The following is a 14,074-nucleotide window of genomic DNA, read 5'->3' as shown; positions in this document are numbered from 1 at the left end:
CTGGCCGTGCAATCTGGCTGCAGTGTTGTTGTTGTCAGACCTGCTGCTCTCCTCCTCCACTCCTCTCTCACATTCGTACTGTCTAAAATAATTACAAACCTATACTAGGCTACACAAATAAACAACACGTTCACATAAGAAACTAAAGAAACAACGTTCCCAACGCATCGCGTTCTATAACGAGCTGCGTTTAACACAGACACACACACACACACTGACACACACCAGTGTCAGTGTGTCTAAAGGGCGAGGTTGCGTGCATGCAGCCGCTTGGGTGACAGCAGACTGCTGGGCGAGTGCTGGCGCTTTGGAATGGGGGGTCAGAACAACATATCCGCCTGGGTGACAGCAGACTGCTGGCGCTTTGGCATGGGGGGTCAGATCAACATATGGAATGAATTTTGTACTGGCCATATATGGAGTGTGTCTTGAGTGTACAGGGTTTGATGAGGTCAGATCAACATATGGAATATCAGAACAGGTCAGCTCCATACAGTATATGGAGATCTAAGGGTGGCAGCGAGGGCAGTGTCTTGAGTGTACAGGGTTTGATGAGGGCCCAGGTAGGGCCGGGCCTTAATTTTCGGGCCTGTTGAGAACTCTAGTTTTCGCCGGCTGTCGGGCGTGGCTGCACTAATAACTTTGGGGCAGGCCCGTCTAGAGTTTAAATGGACAGGTATCTGTCAAAAGGGAGACATCGAAGGGGAAGGACGGGTGGGGAAGGATCAACATATGGAATGTCAGAACAGGTCAGCTCCATATATGGAGATCTAAGGGTTTGAGGTCAGATGTAGAGTTGCTGGCCAATATTGATGACATCAGGGATCTCCATATATGGGCTTAATATTGATGACATCAGGGATCTCCATCCCTGATGATGTCACAAAACAGCCTGTTTGTGAGTTGTGACACAACACCCAGGTGGCTGGAGGAGGAGGACGCGCTGCCCAGCGAGGGTCAGTCAGATATCTGTCCGCGGTGCAAAGCTCATTTACCGGCCACAAAACATATTCAAGGGCCTCCAGTATTTACAAGCAACTTCGGCGCTAGCCATGCGGGAGTATGAATTGACAGCCGAGCTAAAGTCGACTCTAGGACCTTTCCAGAACCGACTTTTTTTCGGCAGAGGCTGAGTCATTGGTGTGCGTCCCAGGCCGAGCCTGCTGATCAGCCATTATGCATCAAATAATGAACAGTGATCTCAACGCAGAGCACAGTGTCCTAATAAACCAGCTTGAGTGTTGGCTTTTGAGCGTACTAGACAGAGAAGCGGTGAGTACAAAAGCGTACAGGGGTTGGAAGGGTCCTTATCGCTATGTCCCTCAGCAAGGATACCTTGTTCCGTCTCGATGGTCTCCATGGCAATAGATGGCAGCTCTTAACCTCCATGCACATGGTTTCTGTGAAGTGTACAGGCGTCCATCACCAAGAGTCCAACTGCAGGCTAATCTGATTGTGATTCAGCACACAGGGATCTTAACAGTGGCAAACAGTGGCATCATTTACCAATGATAGAACACTCATTCCCAATTATTCCTTAATAGTTTTTTTCTTTTTGATTGGTTGATAAACACAGATGGTTTGTTCAGAGCAATTTATTTTTTAATTGGGTTTCCCAACAGATCTGCCTGAGCCAGTAGCTGCTTGTTAAATTAACTCTATTTAGCAGTGAATTGAATGCACACCAGAATCAATACCTGAAGCACGTGCTTCTAATGGGTTCTCCTCTGCCAGGAATCACTGTCTCACAACAATACCAGTATGGTGTTCAGAAGAGTTACATTCAATATATAAACACACTTGCGCGCGTGTGTGCACGCACGCACGCACATACTGTAGCATGCACACACATCAGTGGCGTTAGGGCGTATCTACAATAAGGCGAGGACAGGCCTGTCCAAATCCATTTATGACCTGAGAACTATTATTGGGCAGCTGATTGGCCGTTGCGCGTCAATTACCCATTGGAATGCAAATGCATGCCTTTCAGCCTTTGTAGCGTACTAGTCTGGCAGGTATATCTCTTTGATTGCTTCTGATTGTGCGCGGGGGGCGACGACGACGACGACAACACATCTTGCCTGCCCAATATGTAATACCTGGAAACGCCTCTGACACACATACACAAGTTCTTACAGTATTATTTTACGCACACATACACAAGCACTTGCAGTATTCCATTATAGTCAAACACGCATAGTACGTACGGTAAATACAAGCTAGAAGGAATGCGAGCACACAACTACAATCAAACATATACGATAAGACTAACTTGAAATGTGCACGGCCCCAGAAATCCAATAATGAAGAGATCGATGCCAGCACTCACGATGTGTCCCTCTGGTGTATTTTTTTTTTTACTTGTAATGTCAAAAGGCAACAAGGCAATCAGGATGTGTTTTGCCTCTGTGCCTTCATCAGCTAATGATGATAGCATAGCTGGAACTCATAGTGATTGCCTTGTTGCCTCTTCACTCTTCAAGTAAAATTAAAGACATACCTTAGAGACACAACACGAGTGCTGGCATCCAAATACAGACACAGAATTGCATTATTTTTTGTCATACACACATGTGTCTATATGTACATACAGTATGTATGAAAGTTTGTCGCATGACGCAGACAAAGCTGGTTTGTGTGGTACAATATACAGCTGGTCATCAGTCTAACCTCATGTTCACATGGATTAAAGTTATTAGTCGTCACGACTGATTTGGAAGCATGTTGGGCGCTGAAGATGGCCGATCTACAAGCTCATAACAGGTGTTGTGATGTGTTGTGAGTTTGTAGATCATCTATTTCGAGTCATTAGTTATTTTAAGATTAGAGACTATTTCAAGTGGTCAAACTAACAATAGAATACATGTGTCAGATGCATCTTCCATAAAACCCTAATCTGTTATTTTTGAACATTTAAAAAAGATCTTGAAAGTGTTTGGGGGTCCTTGTTACGAAAGCTTTTGAGAACTGTGTGTGTGTGTGTGTGTGTGTGTCTCCAGGAGGAACCTGCCAGGTGACAGGCAGAAGGCACTGGACATCATGCTTCCCCTGGTGGAGTCTGACGAGCAGGTGGCCTCAGATATCTACTGTCTGGTGGGACGCATTTACAAGGACATGTTCCTGGAGTCCCACTTCGCTGACACGCAGAGCCGAGACAGCGGCACGCTCTGGTGAGAATTTACAATTCAGGCATTTAACGGACGCTCTTATCCACAGCGACTTATGATAAGCAATAAGCAAGGCATCACACAGAGAGACATTGTAGCGCCTCGGTAAACTAAAGTAAACGATAAACTATCCAAATAATAATCTGTATATTGAAACTATAGGATATCAGGTAAACAATGATTCTAGCATCTGGTCTAAATAACATGCTAGCTAAATTAAATTTGTGGTCAAGAAAAAAACAAGCCTACGTAACAAAGCAATAACATTTTCCCTTGGCTGCAATCAACACAGAACGAACGGAGATTGCGCGAGACGATGGCTACTAGCTTCTTCACTTTCCTCTCCCCCTATCAGCATCGTTAACAAGCAGGCCTGTCATCCGTGGGCACAGTGAGGCACTCGGGGAGCTGTCAGAAGCTGACTCATAACATAAACCCACTAATTGCCTTCCTCCACAGTTCAGCTTTTAAGGTTTCATATCTTTGTCAATTACACGTGACGTCTGTTTAGGAGAGGCTCCCATCTGGCTGTCGTTTTGAGTAATATTCACACCCCCCCCCCTCAGTGGAGCAGAGTGGCCATTAAAATAAATTCAATTTCATGTTTTGCGAGTTTGCCTTGCCAGTGGCAAATCAATATGGCTCTAATTGTTTCTTGTTCTTGTTGTTATGATAAAACTGTTATTAAAGGGCAGCGAGGGCCCCTTGAAGGGGTCCATTATGAATGGAGGAGGCACGTGTTGGGGTGGTCTCAGAATGACGAATTTTCTGCGTTTTGCATCCTCTCTTTTCTAAGGTTTAAGAAAGGCTTTGAGTCAGAGCCGACACTGCACTCCGGCATAAACTATGCCGTGCTGCTCTTGGCAGCCGGACACCAATTTGACACCTCTTTCGAGCTTCGCAAAGTGGGTAAGTGAGCAACTGGTTTCCATGATTTCTATCATCATTGAAATTTGTGAGGTGTCTTTGTCGCCACTGCACAGAAGACTAGCTGTTCATTCATTCATTTTATTCATTCTTTTACGGCCTGATTTATGCTCTGTCCACAGCTTCATGGGCCCAACATAGGCAATCGATAAGCTCACAACAAGTTAGAGTTGCGACATGTTGTGTGCTTATAGATTGCCTATTTGTCATGAAGTACAAATCTTGCTGAGAGACCTCCTCAATCAGTAATATCTACTCAGGTGATGAATATAGCTGGTATGCAGGAACAAATCCTGCTTGTTATGACTCATATCCTTGCCAGTATGCCTGGGCGAGAACGAGTGTGTGGCTCCTGTGCCATGGAAGTTAACATGGCAAAATCAGATTAGCCACCCAACGCTTTTCCCTGTTCGTATCAAGTGAGCTTGCTGTTTAACCGCCTTAAACCTGGTGTCCCTATTATATATTGCGGAAAGGCCAATATTGTCAAATGAAATATTGTTCAAAACCAGTGAAAAAAGCAGATCTACAACCTCACAATGCCTCGCATCGCAATATGTTTTCGCTTATAGATTGCTTCTTTTTTGCTATTTTCACAGTCCTGGGGAAAGGCCCTAGTAAAGTCCCAGTTTGACATCCCGTCTTTTCCTCCTGTCTCTCTCCTGTCTTAAGTCAAGCAACAATGCTCTCAAAATAAACAGCAGCAGCAGAAAGCAGGCCTTGATTCTGTGTGAAGTGGCGTGTTGTCATTATTATTGTTGTCGTTTCAGGAGTGAAGCTGAGCAGTCTGCTTGGTAAGAAGGGTAGCCTGGACAAGCTGCAGAGCTACTGGGATGTGGGCTTCTTCCTGGGGGCCAGCGTACTGGCCTGCGACAACAACAGGGTCATCCACGCTTCCGAGAAACTCTTCAAACTCAAAGCCCCCATTTGGTGAGGACTGAGGAGGCACATTCAGAGTAATGCCCGACTGTAATGTTTCTGTACATTTGCGTAATAACGCTGATCTAAAGTGTGCTTGGTTTTTCCCTGCATGTCCCAGGTTTCATCTTTTGGCTAAGGTCTTGTGGTCGCCATGTTCCATTCTTCTGCACTGTAAAGTCACGTGTTAACTCTGAAAGTGAACAAATGGAAAAATCTACATTTTCTTACTTGTTTGTATGACAAATAGTGAAAATAACTGATCAAAAGCTGAGCAACACCTCTTGGCAACACGTTTTGAACTTGTAGATGATCTATTTTTGGCTAATAAATGTAATGTAAATGTATGTATGTATGTAAATGTCAATCTAATTGATGTAGAGGGAAAAAATAAGCCGACTGGGGGACCTTGGTCAACTGGGCATAATTATAGGCTAAAGTAAAGAATCTGAGTACTTCTTCCACCACTGACATGCATGCATGTTTTCCATTGAACTGGAAGCAGAAGTTCTGTTGTGCTAGGCACCTTGTGTGTCATCGTTATTTACAGAAAAAGTATTAATTAGAATGCACACGGACCGAAAAAATAAATCTTCACTTGCGCGAGTGCAGTGGAGCGTCCGTGCGCACGGCTGCAGTCATTAACATGGATCAGAAGAAAAGCAGGTGCTTATGCAGGCGCTTAGGCCTGCCTGGCTGGTGGGTTTCAAGCATTATTCCCCCCCTGCTCTCTCTCACTCTCACTCTTTCCCTGATTCCCTCTCTCATTGATCGGCTGCCTCCAGGTACCTGCGTTCTTTGGTGGAAACCATCTTGATCTACCAGCACTTCAAGAAGCCTGGCACGGAGCAGCCGGTCCCCCCAAACCAGGAGCTGGTGGACTTCTGGATGGACTTCCTGGTAGAAGCTACCAAGAAGGATGTGTCATCTGTACGCTTCCCTGTAAGTGAGCCAGGACAAGGACACTTTATTAAGCCCCGAGAACCTGATTCTACAAATGTCTTCTAAATTCTAACAGTTTTCTGAAAAATGTATGTTTCTATATCAGTGGTTCTCAAACTATTTAATGTCAAGGAATCTCGGTAATTAGCCGCATATCCCCATCTCAAAATATTTTGTTCCAGGGAACCCCAGAAGCAAAGATTTCATTTAAAGATGTTCGCTGTGAAAGAATATAATATTCAAAGATTTGTACACATTTTCACGATCTTTCAAAAATGGCAGATCTACAAGCTAATAGCGTGGCACTCGGTGCCGCGCTATCAGCTTGTATATCTGCTATTTTGACAAGACAAGCTAAGATGACGCAGATGCGTTCCAGCCGAGGTCTTAATGGGTATAGAGCACAGCCAGTCCAGCAGAGACCAGTCTCTAAAGAGACTGGTCTCTTTAGAGACTGGTCTCTGGCTGTACTAGGCCACCGCCCAGGTGGGGAAATGTGTTATTTGTGTGGCGAGGAGGAGGCAGACTGATGCTGAAAAAGCCTATACCATCTATGTATAAATAAAGGTAAAATAATAATACAAATTGTCTGATGTGTTTCTTTCTCCAGGTGTTGATACTGGAGCCCACAAAAGTGTACCAGCCTTCATATTTGTCCATAAATAAGGATGTGGATGATAACATCGTGTCCATTTGGCACGTGGCTCCTGATGACAAGGTGGGTGTCTGGCTCATGAGATGAACTATTTAAAGCCCTATAAAGACGCACAGTTTTTCACGCACATGATGCAAGAATTGGGAAAACATCCAAAGGGTTGCGACTTACAAAAACAGCTGCTGTGTCATCTTGTCAGTAACATACAACAGACTTGTGAATGTGTTCCTCGGTGGAACGGCTGTCAGTCTATTAGAACGTTACTTCTGTATATACTATGTGGCTGTCTGTGTGCATGTCAGTTCTTCATAAGCCTGAGTTTGGAGCTGTCATTCTCAGTCCATGTCGTGTGATCTGATCTCCCCTGCAGAGCAAGGGCATCCACGAGTGGAACTTCAGCGCAACATCCGTGCGAGGCGTCAGGTCAGTGGCATTAGTCTTTCCTTATCTTTCAAGTAGTCACAGAATATATATATTCACTACAATCTATCCTCGACCGTTGATAAACACGGAGCCTGTCTCTTTGCTTTAGCATTTATTTTGTCAAACCGCCCATGCGTTCCCTTATGGTCTGTTGAAAATACCATGCTGGCCAACACGGAAGTGGAACAACACAGGAGCCGAGATAAAGGCATTTCAGAAAATCCAGTAAGATGGGAGTGGATGGGACCTGTTTTTTTGCAATCACATGGTTTACTGGTTCCTGATTTCAATGAGAGTCAAACAGTGACTCATAGATTTTTGAAGACTGCCATCTACCCAGGGGTCTAGCGCGTTGTATCAGGGACAGACTCCCACGTATTACCGGCTGATACAGACAATAAGCCACTCCCGACCTACTTACTTTGAAGGATTCTATGAGCTTTCCTGATGATTCTCTCACACTACAAGGAGTCAACAGAAGAGAGGCTATATAGTATGCTGTCTTAACCACTTAAAAACCTGGCGTCCCTATTCTGGGGGCCGAACATTCGTCCAAGATGGCAGATCTACAAGATCACCACGGGTATCGTTGTGATGCGTTGTAAACCAGCCATTTCGTCTGGCAGCTACCCATGGAGACAAGTCTAATATGGATCCCATAGCATGAAATGAAAATGAATGTGAGAACATGAGTGAGAGATTCCAATGGCCTTCTTTATGCAGTGAATGTCCCTATAGTAGGGTTTTTACTTTACTTATCCCCATTACGCCGGCTGGCGCATAGGGCAGCAACAAGGTTCCTCCACTTGCATCTGTCTAGTATAGTAGGGTGATATGTCCATATTTACCTGGGTGGGAGTGGGGGTTTGTGGCATCTGTGGACACACCACAATCGTCAATGGGATTTGAGTTCCGTGCAGTGTTCCCGAATGACGGCATTGCAAATTGCGTTGGTTTGTTCGAGATCATATTAAGACAAGTCAATATTGTAAACAATAGACATATTAAAAAGAGGCAAATGCCCCCTCCCCTCCCTTCCCCTCCTACTCCTCTGTCCTTGGAGGAATTCAGTGGCAGAGAGCGTGGGGCCTTGCAGATGCGAAAGGGCCCCCGCTCCGCGTTGCTAGGGAACGTTTTGTTCTTGGTGCCGACTGCCTACTCGTCCCACAGTCCGTCAGTGGTGACACAATAGCGGCTCTAAAAGCAACAGGAGAGAACACAGGCAACACTGTTCCTCAGCTGGCAAAGGCAGCCAAACAAGGTTCAATGGCCCTCACTTATCAATGGACTGCACAAACCAACTCAATTTCGAGCGCAGGTTTTTGTGTACGCCCACGGCAACGTGACATTTATCAATCGAGCCGATCCTAGCGTACATTTGGTCTGAGCTCGCACACACGCAGGCACGCACACATACTTGCAAGTGTGCATTTTGGCACACTGGAAAGAAACGGCAGTCTTTGCAAGTAAGATTCACGTATTTCGTGAGGGTATAGCCTTTGTCAAGTAGTAGGCTATACAACACGGTGCACACATGACACATCACAGTTGCATTGTCATGAATGGAATAAGTTTGTATATTCATTTAACCGTGCACAGTGCACGTTAAAGTCATCATGTGACCGTGAGTCAGACTGCTGTGAGTGACGCTACGTTAATGAAAGATGGCCTGACAAGGCAGTATCAACATTTATGGAGTGAATGATGAATTCATGCATAAACATGAAGGATGAAGGCTGATGAAGGCTGGTGTGTGCTGGGTGGATGGTTATATCTCCCATCTCCCAGTGGTCGAGGCTGCTAATCTTACAATTAATGCAAGGAATTCGCCATGCATATTGCAGATAACCTGAGAGAGTGCCGTGCCCGGTATCGAGTCGGTCGGATTGGCGGTCCAGAACCGACAGAAAAGGTTCTGGCCAGGCTCTGGCCATGGCCCAAAAGAGCCAATTGATTACCATGGCAACCCCACCCATTTAAAATAATACAAGTTATTATGGAATAAGTCCATAATTCTGTACAAAAAATAGAGAAAAAACCCTAACCCTATCAGAGCAATCTGATCACCTGATAGATAAAAAATAGGTGAACTGGCAGACTTACTTGAAATATCTGAATGACTGTAATTTGCATGTCATATAAGCTCTTGTCCTCCAATGCCTGACTGTGTGCACTCTGCAGCATCTCCAAGTTTGACGAGCGCAGTGCGTTCCTCTATGTGCTTCACAACTCTGAGGACTTCCAGATCTACTTCTGCACGGAGATGCACTGCAAAAGGTTTGTGTGTGTGTCTCTCTGTCTCTCTCTCTCTTTCGGCTCGCTGTCTCTTCATCTTGGCAGGACAGCATGGATCTGGGACTTTTCCAAACTCCAATATGCAATTATGCTAGAAGCATAGCAGATGGCATTGTCACCAGTGTAATAAGTGTGCGTGCGTGCGTGCGTGCGCGCGTGCGTGCGTGCGTGCGCGCGCGCGTGCGTGCGTGCACGCTCCTGCTCTCTATACCCCATCCCTCCTGTCCTGTCCTGTCCCTCCTGTCCCCGCTACACCTGCCCGACCCGTGCCGTCAGCCCTTTCTTTGTGTGATAATGACACTGTCCTCCTCATCCACACATTTGAAATTCATTCTTTCCAGTTGTTGTCCTGAAAGCGCCTTGCACATATAATCAGAGAAAGTGTTTGGCTGCTGGCTGGCCAACGCAGGGCAGGACTGAACGTTCCAGGTTGGTTGGCGTACAGTATGTTTTAGGCTCAAAATCAAAGAAAGGCACAGTTCTTCCAGTGTGAATTCTGTCTGAGGGACTCAACTTTATTTAATTAAAAGGCAACAGCCAACATGTTTCGACCATAACTTCGTCTTCATCAGGGCAAGAATAAAGAACATCACCAAACAAACTCATTATATAGCAACAAGAGCACAGTTTTGCAATGAGGCAATTAGCAGGTGTCGGTTTGTTGTGAATATGGTTGTGATCCTTTAGGATTTTTTAAACTATTCTGGTTCCTTAATAGTTCCCTTTAACGATTCCTATATTTTAAGACATATATGGTAACACTTTATATTAAGGTCGCCTTTATAATGCATTATAAGCTCATTTATAATGCACTATAATGTGCTTATAAGGCATTATTTTAATATATTTGGCCTTTTTTGATTAACACAAATTCAATCATACATGTACAGGTATACAGTATTGCAAAGTGATGTCCAGGGACACTCTGGATTATAGTGGTTACAAACTCTTACAATGTGTACCTCTCAGAGTTCTGGTGGTCCTTGTATAGCAGACATGAAGTCCACAAGACTCCACATAGCAGATCTGACAGTGTGATTAAAAACCGGTTCCAGAAACGGTTCCAAATGAGATGCAACCGATTCCGCTTCCTCAATGTTGGATCCGGTTCCACCGGTTCCTCCGGATCCGGATCCCAACCTTAGTTGTGTCAAGGTTCAAGGTCAAGGTTTTACTTTATTGTTGCATCTTGTGTACAGGTACATAAGAGCAAAACTTATTTTTGTTTGGCTTCCTTCAGTGTCCTTCAGTGTTGTTGGCTGTTGTAGCCCCCCCACCACCTGAGAGACATAGGGAAACTGAAATTAAGGGACAGGGTTTTGACAGCTTGTGGAAATAAAATGAATAACCACTCAAGAAGCTAAGCCATATATAATATACATCCAATGACGCACCAGGAAAATTGCTGATCTACGAGCTCACAAGGCATCGCATTGCAGCACCTTGTGAGCTTATAGATCTGGTATTTTCACTATGTGGGGGAGAAAAACTAATATTCTGGCTATGATGAGTTAATGACGAGCCCGAAATAGGGACACCAGATTGAAAGTGGACAACTCTCTCCGGTATAAGAGCGTCAGCCAAAGAGTTAAACTGTAGGTATTGTACGTATATGTTTTAAGGTATTGTATGTGGAAATGCATAATAAGGATAAAGACGTAAGCTGAGAGGTTACATGGGTTACACGTACACGTGTTTATCCAGCACTGTTGTGTGACATGGAAGTAGCATAGAGACACTTATGTTACACACTATTGTTTGGCTTGGCTTGTTTCGCTGGGTTACTGTCACGCAATCCTCAACTGATGGCTGTCATCTCGGCTGGAACAATTCTCTGTATAGCCCTGTAGTGGGAGCCCCCGGGCCCCCACTACAGTGGAAAGGTGGAATCTATGGGTGCAGCGGTTAATCAAACTAATCGGTTTAATCGATGAATACAAATGAATCGATTGGAATAAAATATTACATTTTAGTAGAAAATGAACAGCTTTTTACTGACTGTCACCGTGCCTGTGCTCCATTAGGTTCTGTGACCTGGTCAACAGCATCACGGAGGAGTCCTGGAAAGGCCCGGAAGAGGGAGAGTGTGATGCAGACGCCTTAGAGGTATGGAGGAGTTGATTCATGGTCTCTTCATTTGCACTACAGAACTGATTTGGCTATATAAAGTCATAGAGCAGGGGTGGGAAACCTTTTCAGTCACATTATGATCATAGGTAGCTGTTTTCATGATCACCCAGTGCAGGACAGTGAAAACCACCATTGTGTTTGTCTAAATAGTTTAATACAAGCATGTAGAATAAGTAAATAATTTCATATTAAAACCTAACAAAGAATGAGTCAATAATAACTGATTATGAATATCCCCCAGGACTGTTTTATGCACATTTTATGCACATCACCCAATAATGGTTAACTCAATTGATCAACTCAATAGCCCAATCTGATCAGCTGGTGTATCAAAAAGAGGTGCTTGTCCACCCCTCTAATAGATTTTTGAAAGCTTTTTTCCCTTAATGGACATTGAAATTATCTCATTGTACATTATCTCAAAGGAGGCCTTTCTACTGTACTGTACTACTGTACTGTAAGATGACCTGCCTGACACATCATACCCTTCATCTTTGCAGAGTGCGTCTGGTCCTTTTGTTCGTGTATCACATTTCAGTGTGTGTGCTGCTGTGTTACACGTGTTGTCTGAAATGTATTTATCATCATTGCCACCAATTCATTGCAGAGGAACTGTACTTTGGTGAACATAGCAATTATTTATCCCACTCAACTGAAGGGCAGGACACGCACTGTCAAATATAGTAAAAACTATGGCCTTTTTTACTAAGAAATAAGCAGAACAGAGTTTAACCATCAGTTGCCATGTGGAAATAGCGCATTCCTTAATCACTTAAACAAAGTGGTTCTACAGTATATATTTACGTTGTTGTCCAGTCCCCCAGTGGTGTAGATTTGGTCCTATTTTTGAGCGGTGCCTCTGCTCAAATACGCAGCTATGTGTGTGTCTGGATGTTCCGTGGACCCCCGGGGACCCCCACACGGTAACTGTCATTTCTCGACCGTTTCGGACGCGGGGCGGCCCGTTGGAACCGGACTGGCGCCCCGGTACCATTCCTGGGGGACTGGATGTTGAGCACAGTACAGTACAGTAACCATACCAATAAATGTATAGTTGCACCTCTCAGTTCACACAGGTGTGATTGTTTTCTTCTACACCATATCTCTTCGCTTAAATTGCCAAATGTCCAGACATGTCCAGAATAGGGACGCTGGGTTCATGTGGTTAACCACATATAGGGTAAACCCTACATGGTTGACCGGAGTCCCTCAGGGCTCTATGCTAGTCTCTTCTGTTATTGTGGAGAAAGCGCTTTCTCAAAATAGAAGTGTTGTGAGCTTGCCAATCTGCTATTTTATGCAAACGCTTTTCCCACAATACGGATGCTGGGTGTTGTCAATAAAAACCACCCGAGGCGGTGTTTTTTTTCCCTCTCTCTCTCTCTCTCTCTCTCTCTCCCATTTGTCCACACGGCAGTCACACAGAAGCACATGTGAGCTCACCACAGTAGACTCAGCTGGAATGGGGCCTGGCTGCACGTTCCTCATTGTGTTCTCTGCATTGCCAGAGAACAGGGGCAGGTGGAAACACCTGCTGCATTCACCTGGCCTCCGCTGCAGTGGAAACACCTGCTGCATTCACCTGGCCTCCACTGCAGTGCCGCAGGGCACCGGGGGCCCAAAAATAGCGGCTAATTATGCAAAACAATGACACACCCTGTTCCCGTTCAGAGTGTGTGCGGTGCAGATCAAATGTCCCCCAATGGATTCTTTTCCCCCGACGAGGCCATTAGAAATGTTGCTGTGTTTGATCTGTGGTGAGCCGTATCGAGCTAAAGCCTGGCCGTCATATCAGATGTTTGTCTCTAATCGCTGGTCTCCCATTATGTGCAAGTCCACCTCCCGCCCCGTCCACTGTCCCCAAACCATGTGTGCTAGCCACTATGGTCTCTGTCAACATTAGTCATACGCTCTCTCTGATAGGAAACGGACTGTTGTCACTGGAGCCGTGCCAGCATTGAGGAGGAATCAAGTACCTGTAATGGGCTTACTGTAATCTCCTTGACAGTAATCTGATTACAAAATTTACTTGTCATTGTGTTTAGGAAAAAAAATTAACTTTCAACCTGGAAACCTTACTTTATTATTATTATTATTATTATTATTATTTTGTTGTTGCATTTGGTTGTCTAGAAAATGTTTTGTTTTCTTCATGCATGTGTGTGTTTACATTTTTTTTTGTTTTTTGTTGTTTGTGTCTCACTCAATTTATCGCTGAACATGTAAAAATACTAAAAATATCTAAAAGAAATTAATAAACAGTTAAATTAAAACAAAAATGGAAACCTGTCACGATGCAACTGAGTTCTGAGCATGTATATGGGTCATTGTATGTAGCTATTTTTACTATTCATCCTACACAGAAACATGTTTGATATTATTGGCATCAAAACCGCTTTATAAAACTTGAAATAATGAGTTGATTAAAATCATTGTCCATAATATACAGTCTGTAAAATGTTAAAGTGCTCACTCTGTAGTACTAGATTTAACTCATAGGTTAGGAACAAACTACATGAACTTGCATGTCACAGGAGATTGTGTTGCTGATTGTCAATTGAATGAAGCAGGTAAATGTTGCATTTTGAAAGTAACCTTCCCTTCTACCAGTATAGTT

The 14,074-nt window shown here is 44.3% G+C and overlaps 1 protein-coding gene across 5 annotated transcripts in view; it reads left to right on the top strand.

Moving 5' to 3' along the window:
- Positions 1–14,074, top strand: part of map3k5 (mitogen-activated protein kinase kinase kinase 5) — a 73,734-nt gene that overhangs the window by 41,263 nt on the left and 18,397 nt on the right. For all 5 annotated transcript variants that reach the window (XR_013792142.1, XM_079526889.1, XM_079526890.1 and 2 more), the window contains exons 7-14: positions 3,000–3,170; positions 3,964–4,076; positions 4,865–5,024; positions 5,798–5,954; positions 6,565–6,672; positions 6,980–7,032; positions 9,214–9,309; positions 11,352–11,433. Coding sequence is in view for 4 of the 5 variants with exons in the window: in XM_079526889.1 (XP_079383015.1) it covers positions 3,000–3,170; positions 3,964–4,076; positions 4,865–5,024; positions 5,798–5,954; positions 6,565–6,672; positions 6,980–7,032; positions 9,214–9,309; positions 11,352–11,433 (940 nt within the window). In the remaining variant the exon portion in view is untranslated. The remainder of the gene's footprint in view (positions 1–2,999; positions 3,171–3,963; positions 4,077–4,864; positions 5,025–5,797; positions 5,955–6,564; positions 6,673–6,979; positions 7,033–9,213; positions 9,310–11,351; positions 11,434–14,074) is intronic.

This window comes from Electrona antarctica, assembly GCF_951216825.1.
Source record: "Electrona antarctica genome assembly, chromosome: 17".
Taxonomy (NCBI): Eukaryota; Metazoa; Chordata; class Actinopteri; order Myctophiformes; family Myctophidae; genus Electrona; species Electrona antarctica.
This window is presented reverse-complemented; position numbering and strand designations above follow the sequence as displayed.